The sequence below is a fragment of the Marmota marmota genome, unplaced genomic scaffold (genome assembly GCF_001458135.2).
Source record: "Marmota marmota marmota unplaced genomic scaffold, marMar, whole genome shotgun sequence".
Taxonomy (NCBI): Eukaryota; Metazoa; Chordata; class Mammalia; order Rodentia; family Sciuridae; genus Marmota; species Marmota marmota.
Genome location: NW_026000005.1, coordinates 36175384 through 36189466, shown reverse-complemented (window position 1 = coordinate 36189466; position 14083 = coordinate 36175384). Strand labels below are relative to the sequence as shown.

Here is a 14083-nt window from a genome sequence, read left to right as displayed (position 1 = left end):
AAGGTATCCAGGTGCTAGGACCCACCAAACAGCTCCCAGTACAGCAGGGCTGGGCCTGACTGGGTTCAAGTCAAGAGTCTCAGAGAAACAGGGGTTTGGTGCCACAGATGGACCTTCCCCCAAAGGGCATGACTTAGAAAATTTGTGGGGTCTGCTGGCAGGATAGAAGCTGGCTACAGAGCAGGCTGCACCTCAAAGATCCCAGGAGGCCAGGCCTGGAGACCCGAGCCCAGCAAGCTCAGCCTTTCCTGTGCTCCACTTTCCTCCCATTTGGGCCCAGAACTTGTGTCCTTTTGATGACTTCCAACTTTGCTTAGCTATCAAGAGGTGAAAAAGAAGGGTTCCTATCTGGGTCAGGCTTGGGAGAGAGAGCTCCACCCCTCCCCAGGCTGGACAAGTACTAGAGAGAAAACTGCAGGTGGAGAATTTGTGATGCAAAACTGGTGGCCTAAGCAGGAGTCTTGGGGTAAGGGGGATGCCGGGGAGTGGAGGCCCCTTGTCCGGTGTGCAGCAGCTGCCCCTTGCACTGACTGTCCCCTCCCCACCCTCCGTGGTGGAGTGAGATGGAGAAGCTGGCTTATGAAGTGGCTCTTGTCAGGGAAGGATGGGACTGTCAGCAGCCCAGGGCTTCTGGCCCTGAATAACTAACCGGGGAAGCTTGGCCCGGCTGCTGGCTGAGGTGGGGAAAGCCAGGGCCTGCCTTGAGCTCCAGATCTGCCAATCACTGGCTCTGGTGGGCCAGGAGCCAGGCCCTATGGGGCTCAGGGTGTTGGCCTGTGTCCTGGAGTGGAGCAGGGTATTTGGTGGACCGCAGACACTGCGTGTTTGTGTAGGAGCAGCCTAGCTCACACTCTCAGTGGACAGGGTCCAGGTGCTAGAAACAGGCAGAGTGCCTGCTGAACTGGACCCCTCACTGGTGGAGAGCATTTTTGAGGTATAGGAAGGAGTCTGTGCTTCTTGCAGGGTTCCAAGGGGCCTGACTCTTCTGTGCTTTGTGTTGTTTCAATTTCTTACAAGCTTTTTTTTTCTTTCTGTTTTTCTTTTCCTTTTTAAAACAAAGTCTAGTCTGTCTCTGCTTAGTTCATAAAGAACAGACAGAGGGTTTTATTTCTGCCAGGACCAGTTATATAGAGGGAGTACGGACTTGGACTAGAGGTAGCAGCAGACAGGATGGAGGGAGAACCCTAAGTGGGAGGAGAGCCGTGTAGCTGCCCCCTCCCCTCAAGCCTTCCCTTGACACCTCTGTTCTGCTTGGCCCCAGGATGCATAGGGTCTGCAATTAAAAGGCAGCCCACCAGCACTGTGGTGCTTGCCTGTAATCCCAGCGGCTCGCAAGGCCAAGGCAGGAGGACTGCAAGTTCAAAGCCAGCCTAAGCAACTTAGTGAGGTCATAAGCACTAAGAGAGACCTTGTCTCAAAATAAAACAACAACAAAAAAAAGGACTGAGGATGATGTGTCTCAGTGGTTAAATGCCTTTGGGGTTAATTCCCCATACCAAAAAAAAAAAAAAAAAAAGGCAATCACTTAGAGATGTCAGATATACTGGTTGATGTTTTTGTTCATTGGTACGTTTTTATTGATTGGCTAAACCTTACTTCCTAGGTGGAGGCTCCTGGCTCCAGCCTGCCTTCCTAGAGCATAAGGAAGCTCAGCCTCCTGGTTGCCTAATGTGTGCTGTGAGGATAAGCGTGTAGCACTCAAATGGGGGTCATTGCTCATGTTTGTTTGCTTGTTTCTGGGAGGTGGGTAGGGATATCAGCAAAACTTCCTAGATGAAGCTACAGCTGAGCTAGACCTACAGCCTAGGATCAAGAGGCAGAAAGGCCGTGAAGACCCTTCCCACCAGAGGTCCTGGTGTACCCGAATGGGGCTGGAGCAGCAGGAGGAAGGGAGGAAAGGCCTCAGGTGAGGTTGGAGGAGTAGGCAGGGGCTAGGACATGCAGGGAACCTTTCTTTGGAGAGTTTGGATTTCTTCATAAGGGACCAAAGTGATGAAAGCTATGGGTGAGGCAGACGTAGTCAGCTTTCAGGACCTGTCACTCTGATCTCCAGGGAAGATAGGTTAGCAGCTTGCAGGACAGGTGGGAGCCATAGCAATCCTCCAGACTTGGGAGAGGGCACCCACTGGAGGACCAGTAGAGGACCTAGGAGGGAGACTGGATGAGGGCAGTGTGTGCAGAGAAGATGCTGAACCCAAATGGAGGACCCCAACATGGGATTTCTAGGTCAAGAAGCGAACACGTTTTTTCTTCTAAAAGATACTGCCAAAATTCCTTTGAAAAGACTTTAACAGTTTCATTTCTCCTTACCTAAGGGTAAGGGTGTCTCTTTGTTCTAAACTTACCAGCATTGAACATAACTATTGTTCACATTGCCAAAGTAAAAAAAAAAAAAAAATTGAAATGGATTCCTTGTGAGAGTTTTGGTTTGCATTTCCTTGTTGAGGCTTTTGGGGTGTGTCCTATCTGTCTTCTTTGTTTCCCTCACCCCTGAAACTCTAGGGAATCTCTTTTTTTTCTGGATGTTTCCTATTCACATTGCTGTCCTAATTTGCTGCTGGAGCCAGTTCCGTGCCATCTTTGAGAGTGAAGCCTTCTCCTAACCGATTGTGACTTCAGGACCCCTTTATTGATACTATTGTCAGCGAGAGCACACAGTCTATTTTTCTTCAATGCAAAGCACTTCCAGGACATTATTCCACGCTATGCCTAAGCTGGCCTCTATACTTTTACTGTCAGGGACCCCTGGGTAGTGCTGCCGGCATTCTTGGGAGCCTCAAATGGCCCCTTCCTAAGAGTTTTATCAAAGAAGAGTTAGTGGCCTATGCTGAGTGGCCCATCAGTACAAGTGACCCACTCAACTCCTTGTTACCCACAAGGGGAGCCCCAATCTTCACTTCTCCTTTACTCACTATGGCCCCTATTCCATAGGGGACTGCTATGGAATAAGAATGCACAACAGCCACATTAGCTCAGCCGTGCATGGAACAACCTGCCAAATGGGGGGAAGAAATGCAAAAGGTGTGGCAGAGGCTCAGAACTCCTTTCTTCTGATTCACCCATCCTGGCACAGCTTCACTACCTTTACTTCAAATCCCTCTTCCTCCTCCAGGGCCTTCCTCTTTCCAAGTGACCAGCAGATTGACTTGGAGCTATGGGCAGAGCAAGTAGATTTTGACAGCACTGAGCTCCACCAAATGCGTGCAGAGGACAACTGCATCTTCTCCATCAGCCCCAAGACTGGCAGCCTGAGTCCTGGGGAGGAGCAGATGGTGGAGTTAAAGTACAGGTGCTCCTCCTTCCCCCACCTCGCACCTTTGATCCTGGAGACCTCTTTCCTTGGCCTTTCACTGTGGGACTACAGGGCCATTCCCCTGTGAGGCCACCTTCCTACCTGCGGGGGAGGCCTAATGTCCTTCTTGCCCTGTCCCAATTCAAGTATGGGTCGTCCCAGGAGCTAGCTGGCTCAAATCCACTGGTATACCATGTCCATTTGTTCTTCCACTTTTACGAGGGCTCAAAGAACTCACTCCCAGACTTGTTCCCTCTCTTCCAGTCACCTGTTTGTTGGCACTGATCGCCTGCCAGTGCTCTTCAAGGTGTCACATGGCAGGGAGATCTTGGTAAGACCCCAACACCCTGGCCCTGCCCTGGGTCTCAAGCTGAGGGAGGAGTTCTCTGGACAACCAAGAGAGGAACTGGGAATAGTATCCACTGGGAGTCAGGATCCAGATCTTTCTGCTGGGTGTGCCACTTCCTCCCAGGGAAGGATGCTATCTTTGGGCTTTTTTATTTCCAGTTAAATTTCATAGGCATAACAGTGAAGCTGGAGCAGAAGTACGTGCTCTTCACCTCCACTAGCCACCAGTTCATCCCTGTCCCCATTGGCAACACGCTGCCCCCACGGCAGGTCAGTGGTCTATGTCATCTTGATAACCAAGAGTTCTAAGCATTGATCTCTGCATATCTGTGACAACCTTGATGGACTGACAAAGATGCTGTCCTCTAGAAGCACCTAAGAGGTAGGGTTGGCAGGTTGAAACCCCAAATTGGGCAACTGGGGAGATTCAAGGTGAGAAGCTTGTCTCCTGGGGCCTGAGATTAAGCCTTTTCATCAGACTCAGTTCTCATACAAAAGTGAGTGGTTTTCCCTCTGGCATAAGATTGTTCAAACTTCTCTGACCATGAACTACACTAACATGTTTTATATCATATATGCTTATACCCCAGTATTTACATATACATACAACCAAAACAGAAGTGTCATAAATATACACGTAGGCTACCACATGAAAAGAGCATTTATTCTGTTCCTTTTTTGTTTATTTTTAAAATATTTATTTATACTGGGGATTGGATTCAAGAGTGCTTTACCACTGAGCTACATCCCCAGCCACCCCCTTTTTTTACATTTTAAGACACAGTCTTGCCAAGTTGCTGAGGGTCTTGCTAAGTTGCTAAGGCTGGCCTCATTGTATGATCCTCCTGCCTCAGCCTCTTGAGTTGCTGGGATTATAGGCATGCACCACCATGCCTGGCCATGTTCCATTTTAAAAATGCTGGATAAGACCCACTACAGAACTGCTCACTAATAGGCGTCAGCCAGAGTTTGGAAATTACTGCAGCAAGGAGATATAAAGGATAGGAATGCCAATACTTGTTGTAAACTTTTCTTTATTAATTGGAGGGAATCAGGTACCTTTGCTCTGAAACTGTATATTGGAAGTCCCCAAGAGGTGAACATAAGATTTTCTGGAATATTTAGCATCTATGAAGTCTCTAAGCATTTAGAAGCCCCTGTGTTTCTGGGCAGGTGTTGCCAGATATTAAGCCTAGAGGCTGAGGAATGGGCTTCCTGGGCCTGAAGGTAGTCCCAATACCCAACTCCTTTCACAACCTTCTGCCCCTCTGACCTCCCAACAGCCTCATTCAGGACTGTGACAGAGAAGCTGGCTTGAATTACAAGGGACATGTGGTGCCATTTTCAGAAAGGAAACTAAAATTGATTCCTTTCCCCAGTTTGTCAATTTTAGAGTGAAGAGTTTGGTTTTGGCCAAGTGTGAAGCTCAAGTGAGGCCCCTAGAGGGCTTTTCAGTAGAAGTCAGTTACTAGTTTTCTTAGTCCATTCTGGCTGTTATAACAAGCTACCAGAGACTGAGTTGGCTTATAAGGACAGGTATTTCTTTCTTACAGTTCTAAAGGCTGGGAAGTCCAAGATGAAGGCCTGGGAAGATTCTGTGTCTAGTGAGGGCTTGTTCTCCTGGTTCATAGGTAGCATCTTCTCACTGTGTCCTCCATGATGGAAGAATGAAACACATTCCCTTGGGCCTTTTTTACAAAGGGCACAAATTCCATTCATGAGGGCCCCACCCTATAACCTAATCACCTCCTAAAGGCCTCCCTCTTTAAGACTTATGTTTCAGCATACGAATTAGGAGGGTGCTGGCAAAACTGTTCACTCCATTGGTCTGGAGATTAATAGGGTGGGCCAGGCTGAATAACTAAAGTGAGCATATGCAGGAGAAAATGCTGAGAAAGAGAAGGTTCCAGGACCAAATGCAGGCCAACCCTTCGTTCTCCCCATCTTCAGTTTTCTCATCTCTAAAAAGTAGAATTGGATAGAAGGTCTCTGGTTTCTTCAGGGCACTCTTTGTAGTAGACCTTCCTTCTACCCCCTTAACTGCTTTAAGCAGTTACTCCCTCTAATGGCAGATGTAGAAAGTGACAGTCTCATGGGGGATTGGAATGAGAGCCTATAAAACAAAGAAGGGTCTGGATGGTGCATACGTGGACATTTTCCCAAGTCCCAACACTAGGCACACTCCCTAGAGTCCCCTTTTAACTTTGCAAGGTAAACTGAGGACAAATAAAATAAGCTGCACCTTTACAAATGGGATTACAGATTATCCTCAGAGGTCACAGGCTGACTATCCAGTTACATCCTTTCTAGATGCTCAAATCAGAGGCTGTTAGGGGAGTTCAGGGACTCTTCAGATGATATGGTGGAGCTCACTTGTCTTCCCACAGTACAGAGAGTCCTGGGATCTCTGGTCTGCAGTCCTGAGCTGGTGTGGAGGTCTCTATTCCTGTCCCCTACAGATTTATGAGCTGTACAATGGTGGCTCAGTGCCTGTGACATATGAGGTCCAGACCAGCGTCCTGTCACAGGTTCAGGAAAAAAGTTTTGATCACCCCATCTTCTGCTGCATCAACCCCAAAGGTGAGATCCAGCCAGGTACCACTGCTCGGGTCTTGTGGATCTTCTCACCCATTGAGGCCAAGACTTATACAGTGAGCAGCAGCCAGGATGATATAGGGTGGGGGTTGGAGCTGTGGCTTCCTTATCAGGCCATGCTATAACCAGTCCCCTATCCCACCCTCCTGACTTCTCAGGTGGACGTGCCCATACACATCCTGGGATGGAATTCAGCCCTTATCCGCTTCCAGGGAGTAGGCTATGACCCCTGCGTCATGGGTGACACAGCGCCATTCCACAGCATCTCGTCATGGGACAACAGCTCCATACACTGTAGGATGATGGTTCCTGGACAGGTAGGGGGAAAGGCACCTGGGAAAGCCTTGAGAACTTAGAGAGCCTTGGAGCCCAGAGTGGCCAGTTCAGAGGGGTGAGGAGGGAGGAAATGAGATGGAGTTGAGGAGGGACTGATGGAGAGGTGAGGCCTGGAACCAGCCTTCCTCCAGGTTTAGAGGCAAGAGCAGCTCCATGGGAAGCTTATCCTGCCACCTAGTGCCCACAGGCATTCTTACTCAAGCTCCTGTTATTTCTGCAGGGTTTAGAAAGAAGCCCTCCTATTCCAGTTATTATCTTCATACAAAATAGTCCCTCCCCTGGACCTAGATGGATTTTGCTGAAAGTTATCAAGGGTCACTGTTACTACCTTTAGTTCATATGCTTCTCATTTTTGGCAAGTGTGATCTGTTCATCCATCCACCTGAACATCTACCTACCTATACATGCATTCATTCATCTATCAACCCACATACTCCTTGTTAGACTATATATCCATCTATCCATCCCCCATTCATCCATGGGCCCATCTATTCAATCACTATCTCTACCTGTCCACCCTTCTATTCAGACCCTCACTGTATTCCTACTCCAGGATAAGCACTGTGGAAGCCCTGGAACACAGAAAGAACCAGAAAAAGTGCCTATTCTGAACACTCAGGGTCTGTACGAGAAGAAATTGCCTTTTCTGTGTGGCTTCAGTCTTTGCAAACATCCCTAAAACACAGCTCCTATTCTGTGCCCAGGAAATATGCTAATATCTGGTCATCTGTTCATTTACAACTACCCATCAAAGTCTCCAACAGTGTTGGCATTAATTCTATCTTCTCTAAGCTAATTCTGATTCAGCTCTTCCAAGCTTACTTTAATGGCTGAAATCATGGGCTTTACTATGAGCCTAGGTGGGTTTATTCTAGGTCTGCATGTGAGAGGCATTTAGAAAAGTTATTTATGCTCTCTGAGCCTTAGAAGTACATCTGTCAAATGGGAATGAATGATAGTAGCACCTATGTCATAGGCCATTATGAAGGTCAGATGCATGGGTATACCTGGCTTAGTGCAATACCTGACCTATTGAACATGTCAGACTGATAGTGATTATATTGTTATTATCTCTTCACCTCCAAAAGCTACTGTTATGCTATCTCCACCAACAGGCTGTCTTCCTGTCCCAGTCTCATATATCCCTGGGAAACATCCCTGTTCAGAGCAAGTGTAGCCGCCTACTCTTCCTCAACAACATCTCCAAGAATGAGACAATTGTCTTTTCCTGGCAGCCAAGGCCTCTAGATTTTGGGGAGGTGAGAATCTTCTTTCCCCACAGACCCAGAACCTCTAGCAGGGCTTCAGACTTCTCCTGACCCATCCCATCTAACTCCATCCCATTCCATACCATCCTGTCCCATCCCATCCCATTATAATCCCACCTTGACCCATCCTGTCTCATCCTATCCAATCATGTCACAACCTGTCTCATCTCAGCCTGTCTCTTCCCATCTCATCCCTTCCTGTCCCATGTCGTCCCATCCAATCCCATCCTTGTAGAACTCTAAAGACTCCTTCCCCAAACCAACAGATATCTGTGAGACCCATGATAGGGGAATTGGCTCCTGAAGAGACAGCTCCATTTGTGGTGACCCTGAAGACCTCAGTGCATGCTAGCTTTTACAGTGTGGATCTGATATGCAAGGTGGGAACCAGCCCTAGGGAAATGAAGGTGGGGTAGAGGGAGGCTCTGAGATCCTCAGATCTCCAAAGAAAGGCAAGACGGTAGGGGCTGCAGCACAGGCCCAAGGTGAGCCCTAGCTGAGACCCTCCAGAGCTAGGCCTTCTCTCACCTCGTGCTGGGCCCAGGTGTACCGGCAGGAGCTCATGAAGCAGTACCACAAGGAGCTCCAGGAGTGGACAGATGCGAAGGTGCGGCAGGAGGCAGAATTTACCATCACAGACAAGAAAGTAAAGGTAAGGAGTGCTGAGTGGGTCTCCCAAACCCACATCTTCTAACTGGCCTCACCAGAGGGGACAGAGGTGGTGGGCTGAGGTGGTCTTCCATGCAAAATTGGCCAGGCTGCCCTAAGAGATTAGATTTTACTCATTGGACTCTTCTCTCAGCAACTGCGGGGGGGGGGCGGGCGGGCAAAGGCTGACTGACCATTTCCTGCTTCAAGAATGCCAGCTGTATGCTGGGTACTAGGGACACAGGGGAAACAACACAGATCTCACCTTCTTTGAGCCATAGTCCTGGTCCACATGTGTCTACTATTGGCTTCAGGTGCAAGCTCTAGAAGCATGTGGTACAAATTTGATTCCTGGTTTTTACCGCTTCTAGTTCTGTGACCTTGAACAAGTGACTTAACCTCTCAGTTCCCTCTACTATAAAATGAGGGTGATATGAACCTGGGATTTGCTTCAAGATAATCCAGAAGTAGGGACAGATGAGACAAGACTGGCCCTGGGTTGCTGATTGTTAAAGCTGAGTGACTGGGTAATGGAGGATTGTCACATTTCTTCCCTTTATGTATACAAAATAAAAGTTTAAAAGTATTTTTAATGTGAGTGAAGTATCTGCTTTGTAGCCTTATCATAAGGATTAAATGAGTTAATATGTGTAGAGTGCCTACAACGGAACCTGGCACCCAGTGAGCCTTCCCTAAACACAGGTTTTAGTATTTCTGGGGGGAAACTGATAGTAAACACTAGACAGTGCCTCCCAGTCTCACAGTCTGCCTGTGTTGGTGTTCCTGCTCCTCAGTCACCTCTCTGTTTACCACACTGAGCTCCTAGAAAGTTTCTGCTCCCTCTAAAATGCCAGCCCATCTGTGAATACAGATCCCTCCCCGGGGCACTGGGAGAGGGATTTTCAGACCAAGTCTTCATAAGGGACATTACTTTCCTGTCTCACAGAACCCCAGAGCTCCAAGGCACAAGAACAAGCCCCTTTGGAGCATCCTGCCCACATTTGGTAGCATTTCCTTCTCTTTCCTTCACATAGGTAACCAGATTTCCCACGTCTACAGGCAGTACTTTCCTAGGGAAGGTTCCAGAAGAGGGTGTGACTGGGAAGTGGGCAGGACCAAGAAGACAGCAGGGCCAGAAACTGGTTTCAGGTCTTCCATGTGCCAGAGAGAGGAAGAAGGGGGATACGGGCTAAGCCTCTTGCATCTTAAGCAAGGGTTAAGCAAGGGTCTCTCCTTCCACAGAAGAGAACATATTGTACTGCCTGTGAACCTATGAGGAGGTACAAGGTGAGGCATGAGCCCAGGCCCCTCTTCTTGTGGTAACTTGGGAGGGTCCTTGTTTGTTTCCAGAGATACTTCAACCCCATGGTCCAGGCTCCTAGAAGGGAAGGGTGAAAGGGCCATACTCCCATGTGGACCAAAAGGTCTGGTTGAGGGGCTAGGACAATGAACCCATTGGTGATGGGAGTGTGGTCTCCAAACCCCTGTCACTCATGCCTCCCCCTCCCCAAAGACACTTCCCCCCATCAAGAACAAGCAGTCTCTCAACTGGCCTGCCAGTTGGAACCTGAAGATCACAAAGGAGGAGACATCCTGGCCATGCCCCCAGCCTCCCACGACAGGCATGCTGTGCCTGAGCCTCAGTGCCCGAGCCCATCCCACTGACTACTTCTTGGACAACTTCTTCTCAGAGTTCTCCTGCCACTTCTTGCACAGGTGAAATCTTGGGAAGGAAGGTCCCCTCTCCTACCCCTGAACAGGGGCTGCCCACACCCAAGCTTTGGCAGGAGTTGGAGCAAGTACAGGGGCAGCAGGATTCAAGATGTACCCCGAGTGCTTGGGCCCTTATGATGAGGGGACAAAGCAACCAGAGCCCTGGGGAACCCACCTATGCCTCCCGCCCTTCCTTGTTCCCTCCTTTGCCAACTCAGAGCCCTAGGCCCTGCCCCGCCCCGAGGGTTGGGCTTGGCAGGAGCACTACATTTGTGTTATAGCTCCAACATATCAATGTCCTCACAACTGGGCAGCTACCACCATGGCTTATACACCCCACCCCAGCATGGTGGCTTGCCCAGGCCACTCAGATTGTTATGGCCTGCCCCAGGGAGCTGCCAGGGAGGAAGACTCCCAGGGAAGAGTCAGAGGCTTCTGAAGAAGAATTCCCTAACAAGGGGACACTTGTCTACAAGCAGAAGAAGCAGCTCCTGGTTGACTGCCTTACCAACATCATCAGGTACTGGCCCAGCATATTTATTCTCCCGTTTCTCTAGTTTAGTTGGCCCTGAATTCCAGTACTTCCTTTCTTGAGGAACAGAACTTTCATGCAAGATCCTTCTGCTGGACTACCAGGATAGTACAGTGCTAATGGAACTGGCTGAGGGATCCTTGAGGCTTGATCTGAGTTCTGCACTGTTCCATGGCTATTGGACGAGGTCTGGAGACAATTCATTGTCTCCCCAGGGCTCCTTACCCCTTATCTGTGTCATTCTGACCTGTTGGCTCTGCCTCCATCCTATCCTGTTCCCCTCTAAGAATCCATGGGCCCCAACATGCCTTCCACCAAAGAAGGAAGAAAGGGGCAACTGACTAAGGGCTCTCCTCTGCTTCCTAGTATCTGCTTGTGAAAACAGAAGGCAAGAGCTGCCTCTTGGGGAGCCCCAAAGTCAGGAACCTCCAGGGGACTGCAAGGCCCCTCATTGAAGCCTATCTCCTCCTCCCTGCCTCCCAGGGGCATGCTGGAAGACAAGAACTTCCACAAAGCTGTGGACCAAATCCTGGTGGAGCAGGTGCCTTACTTCTGCCAGTTCTGGAACGAGCAGTCAGCCAGGTTCATGGTCCAGAAGAGCAATCTGTACTTAGTGCCAAACCTGTCTCCACCCTCCAGCACCTGCGAAGAGGAGAAAAGCAAGGAGCAGGAGAAGGACAGACAGGGGCTGGGGGAGGAGGACCAACGGGGGTTGGGGGAGGAAGACAAATGGGGGTTGGGGGAGGAGGATGAACGGGGGTTGGGGAAGAAGGAAGGGGGAGAAGAGGAGGAGAAGAGCAAGGAGGAAGAGGAGGAGTTGGAGGAGGAAGAGGAAGAAGAGGAGACAGAAGAGGAGGAGTTGGGCAAAGAGGAGATAGAGGAGGAGGAGATAGAGGGAAAGGAAACATCTGAGACCTGGAAGGAGATTGAGCCCACAGTTCAGCCAGAGTTCCAGACCTCCCTGCAGTGGCAATGGTGGCCGGACCTGAAGACCCTGGTGAAGGAGGAGCAAGAGCATGAAAATAAAGAGGCCATTGGAAGGTGAGCAGCCAGACCCAGGTGAGGGTCAGGAGGGAGGCTGCCTGTAGAAGGTTCATAGGATACAGTGGTGCTGAGGCTGGCCCCTACTTGTGTGCACATCTCTTCCTAACTCATCGTTCTGTGACATCATGTTGGTAGCTTAAGGCCTGGGTTAGGAATATTTGTATAACAGCAAAACTGCAGCTTTATTTATTTTCTTCTGTGCAAGCAGATGGTTAGCATTTAGCCAGCACTACAGGAAAATGGTGACAGTCTTTAGAGTCTCTTCAATGAATGTCTAGAGCCAGAAGAAACCACTTTCTTCTGGCACCAGCTTCCCCTGGGCCAGCTATGGGGATGCATTGTCTTTTGGGGGGATTACCATAGGTCCCACTCATCCCTTCTGCACCCACTCATAACTGTCTTCCTCCAAATCTAGCTCTGGGATGCTGACTCTATTACCTAGATTTCAATCCCACCACTTCTATAAGTAGCGCCCCACCACCACCCAATCCCAGTTACTGGAGATTGAACCCATGCTAGGCAAGTGTTTTATTTCTGAGTTACACCCCAGAACAATCCTCCTACATCAGCCTGAGTAGCTGGGATTATAGGCCTGTGCCACTAAGTTGGTCTCATTTGGCTATATATTGAGCATCTGTGAAACTGGATCAGGATGCCCCAAAGTGTTGCGGGGTGAGCGACAGGGAATCTGCATAGAGCCCCTTTCACACTGTGCTGCACCGAGGAGGTGAGCGGACAACCAGCACAACCAGCACGCAGGTCTGTGGCCTCTCAAAAGCTGTCACCCGCTCCCCCTCACAGGCTACCCGCTTTCGCCAACCTGCAGGAGGCGCTGCTAGAGAACATGATCCAGAACATCCTGGTGGAGGCGAGCCGCGGGGAGGTGGTGCTCACCTCGCGGCCGCGCATCATCGCTCTGCCGCCGCTCAGCGTGCCCAGGTGGGGGCCAGCGACCGCACTGACCTCGCTGGAGAGGCTTGAGCGGCTGCAGGGGCGGGCCGGCACGGTCGGAAGCCCCGCCTTTACCCCTATCTGGGGCTTTCTGTCTTCCAGGATGCCGACCCTAGACCCTCTGCTGCCCACGCAGCAAGAGGAGGTAACCGTCCCGGTGGCGCCACCTCCTCCCGACTCTTTGCTGGCTACCGTGCCCAGCCTCTCTGACATGCCAACCTAGGTCCCGCCAAGCTCCCTCTCCACCGCCCTGCCAGTAAAGCATCCAGCCCTTTTTCTCTCTCTACCTGGACTTTATTTCCCCGACGAGGGGGAAACGCGCGTGCACTCTGAGAGGGGTGGAAGGAGGGAGCGGCCAGGATGGAACCGCAGCACCACTGGGCACTTAGGGGCTAGAAGAATGTCCTTCCTTGCTCCACACCTCAGTTGGATGGCAGCTCTCTAGCTGCCGGGCGCTGGACCCAGTCTGGCCAGCGGAGGGCGCTCCGGGGCAGGGCGTAGCTGGCCTTTGCCCGGGTGTAGCCTGATGGACAGAAACTCAGCGCCAGGCCTGGGCAGCGAAACAGGTGGCCATGAGGCGGGGCGAGCACCCCTATCTCATTGCCCCCACTCGTCTGCTCTGAGGCTCTGCACCCCCAGGCCAGCCTTTTAACATTTGCCGGTCTCCTGGAACTCAGATTGTAAGGGAAACTGAGGCACGCCGCAAAGGGCCAAGAACTAGCTTCTGGGGCACCGGTCAAAGTCACCATCGGGCAGCGGGGCACAGTCCCAACTAAGCGATTCCCACTATGAATTGACCCCTAGACCAAAAGATGTTCCACTTTTTCTAGAACGTCCTCCTCCCTTTCCTCTAACCCCCGCCCGGCAGCCTCTGTCCTCTGCTCCTCGGCTCCTCCCAGCCCAGAGGCAGGTGGGTGGAAAAGTGACATCTGGTGTTGTTCCAGAGGCGCCCAGGTCCCCGGCACCCTCCCCTTCACCCCCGCCGCCAAGGCCTCGGAGGAGCTCCCGTCTCAGAGCCGGAGCCGGGGAGAGGAGGGGGGCGCTCCTCCTCCATGAGTCAATATTTGCCCCGAGCAAACGGGCGCCCGGACAGGTGTGAGTGTGCGTGTGTGCGTGTGTGTGTGTGTGTGTGTGTGTGTGTGTGTAGGGGCGGGGACTGGACCTGCGGTATAAGAGTGCGCTGAGCCCGGGTCCTGGCACAAGCTTCGGGGCGTGGGCTGGGGACGAAGCCAAGCAGGACCGCGCAGGGCAGAGGGGCCAGGAAAGCCGGGCGGAGGGTGGCCAGGAAGGGAGGGGCGGGCCAGGTGTGCACCTGTGGTGGCTGCCTCGGCCGCCGACGTGTCAGCCACAGTTGTG

The 14083-nt window shown here is 51.0% G+C and overlaps 1 protein-coding gene across 4 annotated transcripts in view; it reads left to right on the top strand.

Annotated features, from left to right (window-relative positions):
• The window catches only part of Cfap65 (cilia and flagella associated protein 65), a 32917-nt gene extending 19906 nt beyond the window's left edge, over window positions 1-13011 (top strand). The window contains exons 20-33 of one of the 4 annotated variants that reach the window (XM_048808569.1): window positions 3113-3289; window positions 3557-3623; window positions 3800-3910; window positions 6100-6291; window positions 6394-6552; window positions 7687-7830; window positions 8106-8219; window positions 8384-8491; window positions 9730-9774; window positions 10001-10203; window positions 10592-10720; window positions 11216-11773; window positions 12578-12715; window positions 12830-13011. In XM_048808569.1, the coding sequence (XP_048664526.1) occupies window positions 3113-3289; window positions 3557-3623; window positions 3800-3910; window positions 6100-6291; window positions 6394-6552; window positions 7687-7830; window positions 8106-8219; window positions 8384-8491; window positions 9730-9774; window positions 10001-10203; window positions 10592-10720; window positions 11216-11773; window positions 12578-12715; window positions 12830-12950 (2266 nt within the window). In that variant the 3' untranslated portion in view covers window positions 12951-13011. Of the gene's footprint in view, window positions 1-2931; window positions 3022-3112; window positions 3290-3556; window positions 3624-3799; window positions 3911-6099; window positions 6292-6393; window positions 6553-7686; window positions 7831-8105; window positions 8220-8383; window positions 8492-8858; window positions 9074-9729; window positions 9775-10000; window positions 10204-10591; window positions 10721-11215; window positions 11774-12577; window positions 12716-12829 lie in introns of those variants that run through there. The other 3 variants (XM_048808570.1, XR_007349502.1, XR_007349503.1) reach the window with 3 other exon arrangements.
• The last annotated feature ends 1072 nt before the right edge of the window (window positions 13012-14083 follow it).